General features: G+C 43.4%; 2 protein-coding genes across 11 annotated transcripts in view; one reads left to right on the forward strand and one right to left on the reverse strand.

The window, feature by feature from the left end:
* ARMC2 (armadillo repeat containing 2) overlaps nt 1-10,017 on the forward strand; it is a 70,527-nt gene extending 60,510 nt beyond the window's left edge. For 3 of the 7 annotated variants that reach the window (XM_077175182.1, XM_077175181.1, XM_077175183.1), the window contains one exon: nt 1,457-1,831. In XM_077175182.1, coding sequence (XP_077031297.1) covers nt 1,457-1,590 — 134 coding nt within the window. In that variant the 3' untranslated portion in view covers nt 1,591-1,831. Of the gene's footprint in view, nt 1-1,456 lie in introns of all 7 variants that reach the window. The other 4 variants (XR_013181331.1, XR_013181332.1, XM_077175179.1 and 1 more) reach the window with 4 other exon arrangements.
* SESN1 (sestrin 1) overlaps nt 4,852-19,704 on the reverse strand; it is a 76,980-nt gene continuing 62,127 nt past the window's right edge. For 3 of the 4 annotated variants that reach the window (XM_054628586.2, XM_054628587.2, XM_077175184.1), the window contains exons 2-10: nt 14,252-14,317; nt 13,171-13,371; nt 12,107-12,289; nt 10,710-10,952; nt 9,309-9,456; nt 8,361-8,473; nt 7,936-8,126; nt 7,560-7,704; nt 4,852-5,969 (exon numbers count right to left, since the gene is read on the reverse strand). In XM_054628586.2, coding sequence (XP_054484561.1) covers nt 5,883-5,969; nt 7,560-7,704; nt 7,936-8,126; nt 8,361-8,473; nt 9,309-9,456; nt 10,710-10,952; nt 12,107-12,289; nt 13,171-13,371; nt 14,252-14,317 — 1,377 coding nt within the window. In that variant the 3' untranslated portion in view covers nt 4,852-5,882. Of the gene's footprint in view, nt 5,970-7,559; nt 7,705-7,935; nt 8,127-8,360; nt 8,474-9,308; nt 9,457-10,709; nt 10,953-12,106; nt 12,290-13,170; nt 13,372-13,842; nt 14,163-14,251; nt 14,318-19,704 lie in introns of those variants that run through there. The other variant, XM_054628588.2, reaches the window with a different exon arrangement.

Consider the following 19,704-nt stretch of genomic DNA (forward strand, 5'->3'; position numbering starts at 1 on the left):
TAGCAGGAGTTAAGCACTGGAACAGGCTGCTGCCCTAGAAGGTGTTCAGTACTCAACACAGACTAGAGCAAGCTGATACATGGTGACTCTGCTCCAGAGGTTTTTTCCAACCTAAATTATCCTGTGACATCATCAAATATAGATTTGATGTCAGAGGCTGGATTTTATCTCTGATTACAAGCTTTCTTCCTGCAGAGGTATGACATCTTTCTTGAAAGAATGGGTGTTCTTTTCCTCTTTATTTTATTATGGAAAGACTCTAAATGTCATCTCCTTACGTAGAACCCCTTTTGGAATCTTTCTCACCATCAGCCTCTGTTTAATTTTGGTAGTTGCAGTGTAGTGGCAGAGGATCCACTTGTTTGCAGTTGCTGGTAGCTTTGTGTGAGCTGGAAATGACACACAGGAATGTCTTTTGCTCCTTCATACCTGTCTCAGCTCAGGCCATCTGATCTGCACAGGCACCTTGGCATGCTTTTGGATGGGAGTAACTGCTCTTGGAGCATCTCTTTTCTACATAAAGTTTGATTCAAAATGTGGGTAACTGAAGTTTCTCTTTAGCCCCAAGTTGCTTTTACCTGCTGTGACCGTGCAATTAGCTCCCTTAAAGAGTTATTTATTTAACACATTGTGAATCTGGTGCTTTTTCATAGTGTAGGCCAAGGATTAAGTATTGCCCATTTGGAGCAGGATTCTACCTTCATATTAGGTTTGTTTGTGGCCTAAATCCTATCAAATATCCTTCTGTTAAACTGTGTGAAAACATTCAGCATTATCCGTTGTGTTTGTGGATTCCTGATTCAGGAGAATGCTTCTGGTTGCAGACTGATTTGTATTTTCTCTAAGAGTTTGTCTCTTTGCCACATCCAGTGCTAAGCAAAATGGAAGGGGAAAAAATGACTGATGACTTCCTTTCATTCCTAACATTGTCTTGAATAAAGACTGTCCTGTTGTTTTATTTTTGAAATCTGTGAGGAAGGGAGGGCATCAGTAAATCCAGTAACCAGTGTGGTTCAAGTTCCTTCAGTGTGAGAGTAGGTAGAGTTTGAAAGAGTCTCCAGATTAGCAGAGCAATTTGGGACAGGAAAAACATAGTTGTAGTTAGATGAATGGATTGCTTACCTCAGCAAAATTGCTGTGGGCAATATTAAACCCTGGGTACTTTCCAGACTGACAGTCACAATAAATGATCAGTCTCAGAGACAGTTTTTGTCTCAGAGACACCCGTGAGCTGTGAGAATAAAAGAACTTGCAGTACCATTTTCACTCTCCTACTGACCTTACCATCCTTTATTTTCAATTAAATCTAAGACCTCAGACAGTGATGCTTAACTTATCTCAAGTGCAGTTGTTTTTAAGCCATCAGCATACACAGCTGGTAAGCTGCATGTGTCACAAAATATGTAGTTGAATGTATTTTTATTTGAAACTGATGACAGTATTTCCTTGATTACAGATGAAGAGGTAGAGTTGGAGTGCAGCCTTGACAAAGATATAAAGGACTGCCAAAGAATATATTGGGAAAGAGAGTTCAAACCCGTGGCAGCAAAGCTTCTTGACAGAATTCAAAGCCATCACTCTTCCAGCTGAGTCTATCACTCCATTTTAATCAGTTGGGGTGTTTTTATCAGGTAAACTCTGTATATTTCTAATATACCTGTACATTGCCAGTGGTAAGCTTGTTGGAGAGCATGACTATTCTAAAAAAAAGTCAGAAAAGCCTGGCATTTATATACTGGATTCTATCTTCTGAAGAGCTTGTATGAAATCTTTGCATGTGTAATTATTTTTTACAATATACCTGAGCTGATGCAGCAGCTGTTCACTGTGACTTGTCTAGTAATTGCATTGTTTCTTCACTGGAAAAATATTTGCTGAACTTCTAATTTTTAAAAAGGAAGTTTTGAGTGAGTACTTGGACCTCTGTGGTACCAAAAATGTTGTGCAAACGAATGTTATGTGACAGGAGCCACATCTCACCTACAGACCTTGACACACTTTTACCTTAAGGAGCTTCTGTGACAGAGTAACCTGGTGCTGTTGGGGCATTGTCCTGTGCTCCTTCATGAGCTTCACTCTTCAGATTGAACACTGTTGGTGGTCAGGGAAAGGTCACCCCCTTTTCCTTCTGACACTGGGGGGTAGGGTCTAGGGTATCCCAGCTAACCCAGCTGCTGCCTTGATGCTGGTGGGATGTAGGCCCAGCTGTGCTGGTCTTTCTTGAATTGGGACTTCCCATCTTTAGGCAAAACACCCATATCCCTGATGTCAGAGAAGATTTTACCTTCTTTCAGTTGGTCCCACACTCCCAGGAGCTGCCTGTGTGCCTCTACTTCTCAGACTTCTTGGCCAGCTGTCTCCCCTGAACCTATGTCTCCATCTGTGGGGCCATAACAGCCTCTTTCTCCCTGTTCCTCCTTCCTGCTGCTGCCTTGTTTATTGCTCAGTTTCATCCTTCCAGCATGTAAAAGTCCCTGTAGGCCATGGATTAGCGCAGCAGGTGCATTGCCGGCCTCCAGCGTTCACAGCCCAGTTGGCCACAGGGAGCTGCACAGCCCTGACCCATTTCTCTCTTTGCTGACCTCAGATTACTGGGAATGAACAGCTGGGCAGGAGCTGCCAGGCTCCTCTGGGCCAGCAGCATCACACTGGGCCCTGCAGCAGGAGCAGCTCCAGCCTGGCGGTGCTGGGAGAGGCTGGAGAAATTTGTTGGGAGGCAGGGATTCATAGCTCCTCCCTCAGTGGCACTGCTCTCTCTGCCTTTGGTAGTGCCCAGACCTCTGCTTCCAGGGGAGGAGAGAGAGAGGCTGGGAAGTAGCACCATGGTAGAAGGGCAGCAAGACTTCTTTCCTAGTTTAGATCCCTGCTTTTATGGGGCAGGGAAAGGGAGATTTCATGGTCCAGGTTTTGGGAGTGGTGAGGAGAAAACTTCAGTGAAAGTGATAAAATTTGCTCTATTCTTTGTGTCTCAGCTGTTCAGGTGTTACTTGTGCCCAGCAAGGCTCAGCCCTGCTTTGGGAGCTTGTGTGGTGGCGGCCTCTGTCACAGAGGCCGATCCACAGGAGAGAAGTGCTCGGCATTCCGTGTGGTTTGGCTCCAACAACAGCTCTGCTCAGCTCAAAAATATCTCAATTATCATCCCTTCTTTTGCCATTTTAATTTTAGCTGAAGTTGAAGGGAAGATAAATGGTTTCAATGTCCCATTTGTTTCTGGGAGAAAAGAATGGATTTGCTTTGAGAGAGTATTAAAGAAAGGATGCTGGGTAAGTAGTCCCTGTGGGGAAGAAGCTGGAGGCATTTGTTCCTGGCATTTGTGTCACAGCAAGGCAGGCAAACATCCGGCTGTGCAGGGCAGGGTGGGGGCACTGGAAAAGGCCCCTGTGGCTAAGCCCTGTTAGGAGGACTAATCAGAATTGACAAGGGCTGAATCTCAGTCAGAAGGCAGCTGATACTGATGGCTGGCTCAAGTCAAGGTGGTGTTTGGGCAATTAAGATTTGTTCAAATACAACACTAATTCCGTCAGCTACTGCTAATCAAACTGTAACCAGGAGCCTCAAGTACTGTGTCTGCAGCTGGGCAGAGCTGGGGATCCTGGGGCAGCCACCATGTGTGAGCTCTGGCCTTTGGACAGGAAGAGGCACATTCACAGGAGCTGGATTGAGAAGAGAGGGTGGCACAGGACTCTTGAGCACCCCTCCTTTCTAGCTATACCAGCCTCTGTCTTTCTCTGCAGAAAAACCTGTGAGTAGTAAGAAGCAGCCCCAGAATGCTGGATTTCAGGTCTGTTCTTATACCATTTGGGTAGGTATCTCTGCCACAGACCTCAGTGCAGCAGCTCTCTGGTGTCCAGGAGCCCATTCCTGTTCTCCCTTGGGGAGAGCTGCCAGCACCACAGCTGAGAGGCTGCTGCACTCCACAGCCACGGGCTGGGGCTCTCTTGGAGCTGCCCAGGAGTACTGGGCAGGGAGTTGGGATTGCCTGCAGGTTGTGGCTTCTGCTCTGATGGCAGCTGTGACCACATGAAGCCACTCACACACAGATCCACTGCAGTGTTTACTGCTTGAAAAGTGAGAGGGCACTTGGATGTGGCTGGAGAGATAGGATGGAAATGGCCAGTTTAGGTTTCTTGGAAAAATTCATGTCGACCTTTGACCTCAGAAAGCACCTGGAGACTCAAGTGCTGCAGGAACTGTTCACAGACTGGAAAGGCCCAGCTCAGCTGTACAATGCCCTTAAGACAGGAAAGTTTTGCTCTGCTTTTGGAACATCAAAAATCCTGTATTTTCAGTTAAGAGGAAGCACCAGATGCTTCCTGTTAGTCACAATTTTTGACAGTTTATTAATCTTTCTCCCCTAGATCTTTTTAGATATTTTAGCTTCTTGGACTGTAAACTTAAAACTGTTCTCAGAAGGTTCTGTAGAAAAAGAAACCAGTCTGAGCTGAAATCCAGGCCAGGGGACAGAAATTAGACTGCTTATGGGCTTGGGAAAATCAATTTCACAGAATCACAGAAAATCATAGAAGCAGCTGAGTTGGAAAGGACCCATCAGCATAATCGAGTCCCAGTCCTGGCCGTGCACCAGACACCCCAGGAATCACACCTTGTGCCTGAGATAGCTTTGTCCAAATGGGTGAAAATACCAGCAGTACAGAAGAGGTGTTCCCACTACAGTTAGTGAAGCTCTAGCTCTGTTTTTAAACTTTTCCTCCCACCATTTCAGACTCAGTTAAAAAATTCATGGCTCATGATTTTAACTGTTTGCTCAGTTACTGTTTCAAACATTTTAAATGGTCTCACACCCAGTAAGAACAGAAGCTTAAAGTTAAACCACACAAAAACGCCAAGAGAAAAAGTTGTTACCTTTATTTCAAAAATACCAGTAATACTGACAGATTTAAAAAGCAATTCACACTCATACAAAAGTATTCATGTGTTCTCCAAAACCACTGTATATTAAACGTCAGCATTTTAATCACGTTTTGATTTACTAAAAATAGATGTTTTTTAGCCTAGTTATTTAAGCAACTGCAAAAATCATTAAGACCAGCGTTGGGCATGTAATACAGTAGGACTGTTTGGCAGTCTAGAACAACATTCCCACACCTTTTCCTAGCTCCTTCTTGGTTCATCCATGAAAAGGAGGACAAGAAGCTACTTGACACTTTGTGTAGGTAGATCTCTAAGAAGCTTTGAGGACTCCAGTCCCCTTCTTTCCATAGGAAGACCATTGCACTTTGGAGCTCATGAAATAATGCTGAACAAACATCCTGTTTTTAAGGCTAAACTAGTTGAGAAAATTGACTGCTATCTTTCAAATTATCAGTGTGGACAGAAGAGGTTTAGTTCTGATTAAACGGGGAATCTAAATAACAAGGCTTTTTTGAAACCACACACAATAAAGGCTCAGACAATAGCAGTGCTCACTTTCACTTCTAGCTCAACTGGAACAGCCTGGGTCTGTTCACTCCACCTGCACAAATAGCAGCATCAAGATTTTCTAGAATTATTCTCGTAGGGAAAGCAAATGCCATCAAGTCCCAGTTCTTTTCACACTCTGACTCCCGCAGTATTTGCCTTAACACAAGATCTATGTATCTATGGTTTGCTATATTGCCACAAGTTCAGAGAATGTCCCGGGCTGTCTAAAGCCAAAATACCATGAGCAGGCAGCACTTCTGCACAACCCTGTCTGTCAACTGCCAAGCGTTCGCTGCCCAGCGGCAGCAATGATATTCCAAACATGGAAATAGCTGAAACTAAAGGAGTTATGGCACAATGGGCATCTTAACTTATAGCTACTGTTGGTCCTGAGGCTTTGTATCTTCCTCTGCCATACTGCAGCTGCAGAACATTCCAACGTCGACAGGCAGCCAGAGACATCAGGTCATATAGCGAGTAATAGCTCTCAGAGCATAAAGTAGTTCGGCTTGCATCCGAGCTTCTACCAGAAGCAAATTTACATGGACCTGCAGAGAGAGAAGAAGTTCTGCTTTAGCACCGAGCTCACTGCCACACCTGCAGCCACAGGAAGCCTGGGGGCTGTGGGCACTGTGCTGTGCAGCAGCAGCAGGGGAGCACTGCCCGTGTCACAGCCAGACCTCGCTGTGGAGCTCACTGAGGGGGGCAGAGGAACCAATGCCACACCCTGTGGCACTGTGGCACAGTCTGGCACTGGCCCATGGGCACACTTATGTAGGGCCAGGGCCATAGGAAGAGGAAATCATCCTTTAGCAGACCAGCTGGTTTAGCTGGAAATAACAGACAAGCTTTCAAGCACACAAGCCCTTCCTTCTCTGGCAGCACAATATGCACAGCTTGTTCAGTTTCAGTGAGGCTAATGACTAAAGGCAGAAGGGCAGTGAGTACCTGTGGAGCAGAGGGGGGTGATAGCAAAGGCAGAGGTGATAAGGACATTTGTCCCTGGGGACTGAGAGAGAAACACACAGGCAGCTTCCACCTGAACAACACAGAGTGGTTGGCAAAGGTGAAGCACCAGAAAAACTCTCAAGTGTGATAAACCCTCTATCTCTCCTGACACACAGGTGTTCAGCTAGCTACTGGAGCTAAGAATTTTAGTTCCCCACATCATCTCCTCAATGCCTTTACTGCATTTCTTTGAGGATGAAATCAGAAACTTGTGGGGGGAAGGGTGTGAAAGTATTTTTTCACTGACAGCAGGTTGCTGTGAGTTTGCTCTGGCATGTAAGGGCTGTGTGTGGTTTCATTTGCATGATGTCTGTGAGAATGTGTGGTTATTGCATTCAGTAACACATATGTGAATGAGTCTTGGCTTTTGATGGCTATGGAGATGCAAAATTTTGGGCTTTAAAGAAGGATTTGTGTGCTTGGAAAGCTCATCTATCACAGTCAGTCTAACCAAAACATAGGCAGCGTTTTGCTTGAACATTAAATCATTGTAGTTACAGGACCCTTCTTTAAGGGGTTTTATCAAGAATTAGAGCCTTTAATGATATGAGCATTAATGATTTCTGCATCTTTATGTTTCAGCATTGACTTTAAGTGAGGCCAAGAAATACCTTTTCAAAGAAAAACTGAAGGACATAAACTTAATGGATTCAATATCTGGGAGTTAATAACAGGAAATGGGAGGTGTAATTCAGGCTGTAACCCAGCAGCAGAGCTTTTAGGCTTTGATAAAAAAACTCTTTTGGAGCTATCCATGCCAGAAGGACCAGGGGACTGGAAAGAGCCTGGGCCAGCCAGAGAGCTGTTCCAAGTCTGCTGCCAAGGGATGAATGGACTGTGTACCACTTTGCTGCCTCTCTGGGATACAGGCAGTACTGACTGCAGTTGAGGTGAAGCTGTACCATTGTCATGTCTAACCCCCTGTACTGCTCAGAACTTGCCCAGTCTATGTCAGCTGTTACCCAGCACACAGGCATGAGGAAAGGGGAGATTATTTCAGCCCAGGAACACAACACTTCCCAATGACTTGACTGTGAGCAGAAACCCAGGAGCACCAGCTAAAGCTTAAGCTGTGGCTGTCAGGGAGACACTGATGTGGGGCTGTCCCTCAGCACACACACCAACTGTACCTTCTCAGAGTGTTCAAACTGTCTCCAGAAGCTATCATACATTCTTTTTGTGGTCTTTTCAGGAGTGCAAACCACAGTCTTGATATAAACTTTAAAGCTGCGGTCCAACAACTGATTAATTTCACCATAGTCATAATCATCGTATCTGTTTGGAATTGAAAGAAAAACACTTTCATTTTCAAGCAGCAGTTATTTCACTTGCATTGTTTCTAAGTTCCTATGGCAAAACAAATTATTGGGTAAATGTAGCACTAGTGGCCCTCCCCCATAAGCAAAAATATGTTTAGAAGTACATGCATGTTTGCTTAATAAATAGTTCTGGTTCAACCTGAGAAAGAAATGCCAATGTGTTTAGAATAAAAAGAGTAAAACTGACCTTATTCCAAACATACAATGAATATAGTTCCAAATAGCTCGTCTTAGCATTGAGGTATCCACATCTTTGTGCATGGCCATTGTGTTGTAAGTCAGATTATAAGCAATATGAAACTTCTCATCAAGTAGTTGTCCCACATCTGGATAAAGACGATTAACCAAGGAATAACCATGGTCTTCCCAGGAATAATCCTTAGAATAAGTAAAAATGCAGAATGAAGCATTTCAGAAATAAACTTGTGAAGAACCAGAGTTTTAGTTTAGTAAAGATCCCAGGGCAGGTATTCCACTGGGGGTAGGGGTCATTCATTTGCTGGCTTGATTTAAGCCTCACCCACGGGGCAGTGAGAACACAGCCATTTCCAGGTTTGGTATCTGGCACAGGTTGTTCCCTGAGCCCCCTGATGGCAGCCCCCAGCCTCTTACCTGAACACGAAAGGTGGGCACGTGCATTCCGTGTCGGGAGAAGTCTTTGTAACCATAGCTGGTGTCCTCAAAGTGCCGAGACACATCTCTTGTTGCTGCAGATTCTTCATCTTCTGTTAATGTCAAACAGAATTGCACACAATTTGGATAGAACAAATTGGAAGTGTATGAGCAAAACTCCTGCAGAAGAATGGGTCTCTGTGCTTTTTAATCAAACACATTTTCACTGGATTAGCCGTATTAAGATTCTGTGGTACAGTTCTGTGACTGCAGCTATGGCGTTCAGAGGCAACTCCATAAAAAACACTCAGTTTTTTTCTTACAGACAAACATTTTTTTCTCCCTTCTCTTGTACTGCAGTCTTCACCCTATCCCCTGAATCTAGGGGATGTTTTTCCCCTAACTCAAAAGTCTGTAAAAATATCAGGGGGAAAACTGGTTTGAAACAGAGAGCTTATTAAAAGAGAGACTCCCATGTCAACTGTGTCTTAGAGGAAATTGTATTGAAGAGCCCATTACAAGCCTAAATTTGTAAAAGATTAAGTATTGTCTCTCAGTCATCTGAAAAGTAACGTTTCATACACTTAAATAGCAAAGCATGTCAAATGTCTAGTTTTTAGAACGTCTTGCAAGATGCTTAAATCTCCTGTGCAATTTCTAAAATTTTCAAGAGAGAGATTCCATTTCTTCTGGAGATTTCTATTAAACACAATTTTGGTCAGAGTGTTATGGTGTGTCTGCAAGCAGACACAAATCTTGGCACTACTTTGCTTTTAAGTGTTCCTGGAAGAAAACAAGGCATCTCTAATACTGATTCCTTCAAAGAAATGGTAATGTTTGTGTGACATCTAATAGCATTTCTTTCCCTTTTTGCAGGAGTATTTCTTCAAATAATTGGGAAAAGTCTTAATAAATACATACAATAAATACAGACTACATCTGCACTACCTGAAGAGCACACAAACATGCTTTCTCTCTTCTCTCTTTCAAAACGTGTGGCCATCTCTTCTTGGCTGGCTTCTTCTTCATCTCTGCACTCCTGCAGCTGCTTCATCTTCTCCATAAGAGCTTCAACTTCACAGACAGACTCTGTGGACTAAAAAGAAGAGAAAGACATTTCATTTTCATGCAACAGGAACTGACAATGATGGCAGTAATTGCCAAGCCAGAAAGTTTAAACACAACTGAAGTCCTTTACATCTTTAAATAAAGATTTTTCAAGGAACACAGTTTTTGAAAGAAACCTGTACTGACACAATGGTTTACATTTAGTCATCATCTTCTCTCAATTAGACCCCTGGTATTTTTAGCATGATTTAAAAATCACAGCATTTTGGAACTAGTTGTTCTTATGCTAAAATTAGTTTCTCTTAGTCTAAATGTTCAGTAACTGAAAAACAAGGAGCTGTAACAGAAATTTTGATAGAGGAAGTAACCACAATTTACCACCCAACAGTATTTTTCTCCTCCTCTGCTCACAGAGAAGAAACATTGAAGGAAAAAGGAAGGGTGAGTATAAATGCAGATTTAACGAAGCCTCAAAAGAAAGCCAGTGCAAGATAATCGCCTTTCACAACAGCTGTTATAACACCTCAAGAATTCGGTAATTGATCTTGTAAACATTCATCATCACCAGAGTAAAATTATCTTTAATTTATACAGTTCTGCCCCTTTCCTCCCTGCCTTTTGCAGTTTGGTCCTTCAGAGAGCCAGCAAGCTTTATCAAACAAATTTAAGTGCCACCCACACCACTGCAGTAAAATATCACAGGCAAGGATCTTGCAGTGAGAACACCCTCATGGCTGTTCTTAAACCAACACTTAGTGCACATCATTCTTTTCACCAAGGGAAAACAAGTCCAGATCAGCATAACAGCTGCAGGCAGGAGAGAGTGTTTTAAAGAGAGTCACAAAGTTGTGAATGATCTGTTAAAAATGATCCTTTGTGTGATGCATGACAAACACCTCAAGGCAAAAAAGTCTGAGAGCCTGGACTCAAAGGAAGAGCCAAGTTTCCACTGCACAGATGAAAAATGCATTCCTGGCCACTGCTGCTCGGGACACGTGTCATGAACTAGCTGAGGCTGGGACTCATCTCAGTTCACCTTTATGAATGACAGGCAGAAAAAAATAACAACAGAGATTGTGTCTGTTTCCCTTTGGTAGCTTTCCCCAGCTTCCCAGTATCATTTCAGCTCCTCCTAAATGCATTTTTTCAATACCCACATCTGGATTAGGCTCATCAATCCGACTCTCAAAAGAATAAAAAGAGACAGGCACCCTCCACGTATTAAGTTTACAAAGACATAACTATTGTTGGAAGAGACTGTTTGTTCAGACAGACACTTACTGGAATACTTGCAGCTGGGCTGGCATGGATTTCATCCACCCCGTGGTAACCATTTGTTATATCACAGATGCAATAGTTACTGACAGAGGGGGGCCTGAAGGTGTGACCCCCTTCACAGTCAATCTCTGGGCTGATCCCACAGCCAAACGTGAAGGAAGCAAGGGAGTGGTAGTGTGTAAGGAGAACGACTGCATGGATCAGCTCTGCCAGGGACCAGCTGTTCTCTTCTGTCTTCAGAAGTTGCTTTAAAAATAATGCAAGACAAAAATATTAAAGTCATTCATTTGACCCCACCTTAATGCAGTTTATCAACACATTTCTTAGTCAGGTAAAATTACTTTTGTGACATCCAAACATGCTTCCTCACTCTGCTGCCATTAGTGTGCTCAGTGACCTGCCAGACACAGACCTGCATGGTTATGCCACAAAGGACACAACTTCTCTCCCCTCTGTCCCTGGGCAATTGAATAAGTTGGGGTTTCTTTTTTTGCACCAAGTGGTTTCTGTCGAGGCCATACTGACTTGCACTGAAATTTCACACTTCTGATGAAGAGGCAACCACAACTGTTGCATGTTTGTTCAAATGGTCTTTACAGCATCAGAAAACCCAGGCAACCCCTTGCAGATCGGCTGTGTAAAAACCTGGCACAGGCTCCCTCCATTTTGTCCCTGTGGGTGGAATGCTCTAGATTTGACAAGAAGCTTCAAACCCCAACTTCCCCTTCAGGCAGGAAAGTGTGGGAGGTTTGGGGCCTTCTGGCAGAGCGTGCGCCCTCCCCGTCCTGCCCCAGCTGGACCTGCCACCACCTCTCACCAGGCCAGGCAGCACAGAGGAAGTCCCAGCACCCACATGCTCCTTGCTTAGGGCACAGAGGAGAGCAGAAGGGGTGGAAGAAGCAGCCCCTTGGTGGTTTGTTGGTGCTGCAGTCCTGGCTGTCCTGTACCACCACCACCCCCCTGGGCAGCTCTGCCAGCCTGCTCTCTCCATCCCACTTGAAAACACAGCAGCAGCAAGCCAGACAAAATGTGGTGGCTGGTGTTCTGTCTAACCTCTGGCAGCAACTCAGAAACACCCAGGGGTTCTGGCTACTGAAAGCACACAGCTTGAGGAGGGAGGTGCACACCTGAGCACATTGTCATTGCACCAACAGAATTCCAGCATGACAGAGAAATTTCAGGGTGTTGTAAATGAAATTTGTTACTCATTTAAGAGCAGTTATGATCCTGTTAGTTTTACATAACAAGGCACAAGTGATACTAGATCATGCAGTGATATAGCACTGAAATCAAAGTCATTACCACAGAACATCTTTCACCCTGTCTGGCTCTGAATCCAAGAATCTAGGATTGCTTTACGGAACAAAGGGGACATTCACATTACTCTGTGAAAGACCTACCTCGATATGTTCCTTGGTGATAAGCCAAGGTCGGTGAGCCAACATTTTGTTCAGTTCTCCTAAATTTTGCAATTTTTGAGGTGCATTTTCCAGACCATTCAACCATTTCGGGTCTCCACCAACATGAAGGAAGTCATTCACATGGAGGTTAACAAGGTAAGAGCACTGATGTCGTGCTGCAGCCTAAAAAGGAAAACAGTGTGATACAGAAAACAATTAGAGAAAGTTAGTACTTTACGACAAATACCATAAGGCATCATTTCCTCAAAACATCCAAGAATAAGCCTTGCACTGATCAAAGATTCAAGTAAAAGAAGTTTTCTGAAATTAACACATCAGCTTGTTTTGATTATTGTTCTCACAACATAAATATCCCTTGTTGATACACACCATCGTTATGCTGGCTACAGGTGCAACATACCTATACCCAGGGAGAAATACAGGCATGGATTTATTGCATGTCCTGAAGCAAGTAATCCATACTGCATCCTACACCCCAGGGGGAAGAAGCTGTCTCTAGCTGCATCTTTACCAGCAACAATCAAAGGCAGGTTTCAGATTGCAAATGGCAAGAGAAACTACAGGCAGCTTCTCAGTAAAGAAAAGCCCAGTACCATTTACTCCAACAATTTCTATATCAGATAAAGACAGAGCCCAGAACCTTAATTCAACTTCAGCAAGCAAAGGTCATTGAACTGGCAGATTAAAAATTAGAAAACCACTTTTGGCAGAAAACTCACTCAGAATTTACATATTCAGAAATGCACAATGGGACCAACAATTGAGTTAGGAGAAGTGTATGTGACAGGACACAGATACAAAAACAAGCTTTCTTGAGAAACAGTTTCTGAGATACTAAGGATGCCAAAAACAAACAATTATCTCATTTCTACAGCATGCTTTTCCCCTTTTTCTCAGAGTCCTACCAAATCTATGAACATAAAGTGCTGATCTTCTGAAACCATCTGTAAAGCAGACACCAACAAACCTACTCTGCTTTCCAGCTAGAAACTGCAAAACACAGCAGCAGCTGCTCTGGGGCAGGGCTGGGGCTGGGTGCGTACCATGATCCCGATGTAGTGCCGGTAGTGGAGCGGGAGCGGGCCATCCATCTGCAGCAGATAGTGCTGAGTTTTGAGAAAGCTTTCCAGATACTGCGGGTGGAAAACCATCACCAAGGTGACGTTGTCCAGCCGGCCCAGCGTGGCAAAAGACTCTGCAAACAGCGTGTGCATCGTGGCGTCCTCCTTCCCCACCTGAATTGTCTGATCGGAGAGAAGGAGCAGTGAGCAATATTGTCCAAGTTCCACCAATAAAATAGCAAATAAATACATTACCACAGCACCCAGAGGCCCCAAGTGAAAGGAATTATACTATAAATCTATTAATGACATTAAATCAGTGCACGTAAGGCACATTAAATTCCTTTAATACCTCTCATTTAGGAGATCACAAGTGGTTATACCAGCAAAAGGAGATTTTTGGCTTTAGTCTCTCTCTAATACAACGCTGACTTCTCATTTTTAACTGTCTCACCTTCACTTTCTTGAAAACCTCAGGTTGATCTTAGTTAATTATAACTAAAAGCTAATTGAATCATCACTTTTACTATGGGAAAAAGGGAAAGAAGTGAAAAGCTGGCTAAGAGAGAAAAAAACAGGAAATTGAAAAAGACTAAAACTCCTAGAAAACCACAGGCATATTACTAACTTTTCCTCTACTCCAAATTCTCTTACCAGACAATCAGGAGATAAGCAGCAGAAATGCTCATCCAAAGCACTCTGAACCTTCTCAGATTCTTCAGAGTGGTAGAGGCAGCTCAAGAAAAAGCAATCCCAGAGCAGAGGGGCAGGTACCTTGTGGACCAGTAGGAAATTACATCCGGATGTTCACAAGGAAACAGTATTGGGTTTCTCTCATACTAGATAGCAGCATGGGAGGGGTCATAACTATTCCAAAGCTCCCCAAGGCTCTCACTGTTCTGTACACTAGAACTGTGGCCAAAGTCTCAGGACTGAATGTGATACCACTCCTGAAAATGTTTTGCAGATCAGCAGCTGTCCTGAAACCACTGTGGGCTACTACTATAAAATGATGTTCCTTAAAAGCATAAAGTTCACTATGTACTTGAAAACACTACCACACCTCCTTCTCAGGGATGAATCTGCTTGGTCCGTGTCCCAGTGGTCTAGGAATTCTTATTCCAAGTTCCTAGAAAAGAAAATTACACCACCTCAGCATTTAGTTATAAACAGCTTTTCAGCTGTGGTTGCAGGAAAGAAAAGAGTTCTCCATTCAGAGCTGGGCTTATTTGGGTACTTGTGGTACTCTTGCACGGGCACTTTTACTAGTACTGTTTGTACAAATGCAAATCATTTTTTATACAAGTGCTTTATAATTAGCTGTGCTTGTTTACAGCACACTGCCCCACTCCAGCAAAAAAAGTTCAGCAACAAAGGCCCTGTCAACCAAAGAAAACACACACAAATTTATATGCATGCACACACACACACACAAACACACTACAGGCTGGTTCACAGAAAATTCTGCATAAAGCATATTTTGGCAGGGTGTCCAGGACAAGGAGTTCCGAACATGCCGGCTGCTGTGTGGTTATGCCACTGATACAAAACGAGGCTGCTGTGTGTGTGTACATCCGCAGCTCGCCAGCACACAACACCCTGTGCATCTGTCAGGAAATGAAACAGCTGTAACCCTAATCAGATTTCTTCTTCCCAACCTCAAAGAGCACTTAAACTGCTCAAAGTACCTGATCTACATTTGCATCTGCTTTCTTTTCAAGATAGGATAAAAAGCTATTCACATTTGCAGGGAAGGAGGGAGGGAGGGGAATTTGCTCCATCAGAACAGCAGCAACCACATCCTTCCACCTGCTTGTGTGGATGTGTTGCCTTGCAGGGAAGGTGGAGGCTGGATAACCCTGGCAGTTCACTACTTGTCCTCTCCTTCAGCCAGATGCAGCTTTCTACAGGCCTATGGCCCCCTGGTCCTTTGCTGCAGCCAAGGAGCAAACGCATGGAAGACTTGGGTGCATTTGTGTCCTGCCCATTAACACCGTTCCCTTTGGAAGGGAGGGAGCCATGTGTTCCAGGGCAGTCTCTGTAGTACAGAGCAGCCCCCTGAGAAGGCACAGCAGGTTCCAGGTACCAGAGCAGGACATGGCCTCACCTCACACTTCCACAGATGCCTCCCATGCCATCTCTGCAGAGGCTCCTCTGCCGTGTGAATGGCACTCTGCAAACCAGCTCTCCTGAGGGGATTACTCCCCACTGAGCAGCTTGGCTTCCCCAGGAAAGATGGGAGCCCTGCCAGCTGATGGCATGGCACTCTTACAGACGGAGACCTGGGATTAAAGCTGAGGATGGAGCTCAGTGCTAAACACCAGGCATTATATAAACTAATGGTTTGGGCTCCTTATCTGTGCCCTCTTTCCCAATCATCTTTTAGAACACATGCACTGCCTCTGTTCCATAGCCAAACCCACCCATTTTGTGACCATACCAACTTCTCAGGCAGGTTTAGATGAATAAATACCAAGCACTGAGCCAGTTCAGGCCACACAGAGCAGAGGGGCACCTTCAGCTGGTCCAGGCCTCTGAGCAGATGATGCCCCAAGAGCTGCCTGCCAAATGCAGTTGTTAACTTTGACACATTTTCCCCACATAGGTAAAGGCTGTTAAAATGTGCAATACTGGCTGCACTTTTTTCCTCTTTAGCTGAGGTTTCTATTTGCATGAGTTTCACTGTACAAGAAGCAATTTTATTAATCAGTTACTGTTTCCTGAACTTTCCCCTAAGATTAAAAAACAACCTCAGAGAGCTGGAAACAATGAGTGCAGGCACAAGTGGCAACTCCAAACTCTTTAGACTCTGACAGTCTCCTTAAATCCCAAAGTCAGATACCTTCATTTCTCAAGTCTTACTTGGATAAAATAAGATCAAAGGGCATCTCTTACAAATAGTCTTTTCACTTTTTCCCCTCAGTGCCACTTTTTCCTGCTATGGGTCCCAACACACCCAAGGAAATTTTGCCTGTCAGCCAAGCAATGCCACTTGTAGGATGGAATTTATCAACATCTCTCTTTAAAACTTCAGCAGAGCTTCTTATTTTGGCTATAACTACACTCGAGAAACATAGCCAAACAACAGCAAGCAAAAAGAGAGATCATTTAAATTGTAAACAGGATTTAAAAATTTAGCAGATGTCTGCAGTTTGCCAGATCAAGCCCTCCAAGACAAATACCTTGAAGTTTAATTCTTGAACAACTGTTTTTCAGTTTTTCCTTTTCCCAGAACAGTTAGAGGAAGGAAAAAAAACCCAAACCCAGATTTAAGAACCTGAGATCAGCAGATTGCTAGTGTTTTTTGCTTCACAATCTAAAATACATCACAATCAATACATTTCTGTTTATTAAAGCATACAGAGGTCAGGCTTACAATTACACAGCAGTAACAGGTTATATTACTCAACCATCCAAACCCTGGCTGCAAAGTGACTTAAGAGGCTTTTTTTTTAATGATAAAATGAGTTGCTTTTCCATCAGGAGAGGCATCATCCCCCTGATATCATGGCACCAGCCTAGTACTTGAGAAGCTTGGGGTCAAGGCCCTGTTGTGACAGAGATGTAACAAAGGATCTGTGAAGATGAGCCTGTTTCCCACCTGCAAAACGGGGGTTTCTTCCAGAGGGTGCTGAGAACAGAAGCAACTTGCCATGAGGTGCACGCTTAGCACAGTCACGAGAGCTGTGTAAAATCTGACCCATTAGAAGCTTTTTGAAAACTTGTTCTTCAGTTACAAGCTATGGCAGACCTTTCAAAAGCTATTTTCCTCTCTTTTTAGGAAGCAACATTTAATCAAATTCTCCTAGTACTTCAGAAATAGCTGTGTGCTTCCAGCATCCCAGCATTTCAAATACTTGATAACACAGTAAATAATTCTCCAAACAGTCCTAGTGAATTTCTCCTTTGTCCTGAACATATTTCTATGCTTCACAATACCCTTCACTAAACCTCCATCTTCCAAATACACTCAAGCCAGGGAGCAACACTCCCTCTCAAAGACAAGACCTGCATCCTGAGCAGACACACCACTACATCTCTCTCCTGCACATTTCTCTTAAAGCACCATCTCACCTGGAGCACCAACAAGCACTTGGTGAAGCAGTTGTGTCTTGGAGAAGCAGCAGCTGGAAGAAAGCCTGCATTTCTTTTGGTTATTCCAAAAGTATAAACAACTTTCATGCGATTCCAGACCACGGAATTGCACACCAAAGTAACCCTACTTAGTGACACATTCTCTGCATCAAACTTCTCCTGGCTCCTTTCCTCCTGTTTGCCAACCTCACCACACCACACCACACCACTTTCATTCAGTCTAGAAACTCTGCAGCTGAATACAGCTCAAAGCTCAGCAGAAAGCCAACCACAACTGAGGCTTTAGGTGCAAATAAATAATAACAATAACAATAATAATGATGATGGTGATGCATCAGACGCACTCCATCTTCAAAGCCAGAACATAAAACTCAGGTGGCTGCAAAGCTGAGCACCAAGGGTGGAACACCCAGAAGCTCAAGGTAATGGAAGGAGGTGGGCCTTGCAGGATGGCAATCCACTCCACTGCTCACCTTCCAGACATACCTTGACAGAAAAACAAGACTTTAGCCATGTAAGTGCTGCATTGCTGCATGGACAGAGACAACCGCGAAAAACACAGAAAAGCCTCCTCTTTCCCCTTATGTAATGTAACTTGTATTTCTGTACAGCCACTATTATTATTTCCATGGGAACTTAGCTCACCAGGTACCCATCATTTCTCAATCTACACATCCCTCACCATTGCCATATCAGCCCAGCATCACAACTCATTCATTTAGATAATGCAAGATTCCTGTGAGGTATGACAAATACATTATCTCAAATCTAGGAGAAAAAAATCCCTCAGAAATGGAAAAGCTACACATCTTAGAGAAGCTGCTACAGAAGACTGATGTCTTGAGCTGAGATCTCTGAAGTCACAGGCTAATGCCCTAACTATCAGACTGTGTGCCTGTTCAGAGACTTCTCAGCCAGGAAATGCTTTATGCAAATTTACACCAAGAAACAGCACTGCAGAGCTGAGACAGAAAAGTTAATGAGACAACTCTGCAAGCTTAATTATATACTTCCCAGTCACCACTTACTCTCACCAGTCTGGCTCAATTAGCACATCCAACTCCTCAAGGACGACTAGACCAAGAAGTCCATACTGCCTGCTCAAGGAAGTCCACTCTAAAGCACAAATGTGTAAATTCACACAATGTAGAGCTCTTCTGTATCTTACAGCTGTTGATCCAGCCCAGTTTTTAGGTAGCTTTTTTAAGCCTCTTGACAGGAACATCATTCCTGTCAAATTTATGTAAAATCCTGAGATAAAAAATTGAACTGCAATAATGTAGAAGAGGTTTGTAAACACTAACAGTACAACACACATTACCTCTGCTAGCAAGAGAACATCATCTGCTTTGGTTCTGAATCTCTTAAAAAAAAAAAAGAAAAAAAAAGAAAAAAAAAGTCACAGTCTAAGCAGACACACAGTATCAGAAATTTCACCTAGAAACACTGAAAACAGAACTAAGCTACAAGCCAGGTCACAGAGCCTCTGGAACAGGAACAGCTATCTAACCTAAGCTACAGTTCTTCCTCCATTGTATGCCTAAAATGCTTTTTCAGATCCTTGTTGGTCCCTCACTACTGGCTCCTTGCAGCTAGAGCTCTGCCCCTTATCACAAAACCTCTCCCAGAACTCCATGGTAGTTTTATCCAATGAATCTGGGACTGTTACCAAACTGCTAATTTTCAGTCATTCAGGACTGATGAGCTATGATCCACAATGCTCACTCAGACTGCTTCCCTGGTGCTAGCACAGTGAGTCATTTTGCTCCCCTCAAGTACAGTCAGTACCACTATCAAGTCTACCAGATTTATATCTACCAGAAAGAATTATTTACGTACTTACTTAGGCCTTCTCCCTCGAAACAGGGAACATTTTATCATAGATAAGCCACAGGTGAAGTAAAATTGTAATTATTAATTTACTTCACTAAACTACATTTGAATTAACATCTTTATCTGAATCATCTATGTCTTGATTAAACACTAAGTGCTGCTAGATTCAAACAAAATTATATGAAAATCACACCCATAATACAATATAAAACAATCTCATGTAATGAACCAGAGAAGGAAAATGAGATTGAGGTGAATTTTTTGAGGTAACATTTTTTCTAGATAACCAGTCATCATTTTACATAATCTAAGTGCTTTCCTACCCAAGCTTAGTGTTAAGAAAGACACAATGGGCTGTGAGTTAAAAACTCTTCAACACAATTTCCCGGTGGAATTAACTCCTCCAGCGTGCCTGTGCTGAAAATTCAACTCAGTATAATATGATGAGCATTTGAAGCATGGGCATTAAAAATACCCATTTAGGTCTTTATAAGCTTATAGGATGAAATGCCTCTAAGCATATAAGTGTCCAAGAAGGTTGTGCAGCATTTCCAAGGGAGACTTGGCACTTACCAGTCTAAGAGGCTT

This window comes from Agelaius phoeniceus, chromosome 3 (assembly GCF_051311805.1).
Source record: "Agelaius phoeniceus isolate bAgePho1 chromosome 3, bAgePho1.hap1, whole genome shotgun sequence".
Classification (NCBI taxonomy): domain Eukaryota; kingdom Metazoa; phylum Chordata; class Aves; order Passeriformes; family Icteridae; genus Agelaius; species Agelaius phoeniceus.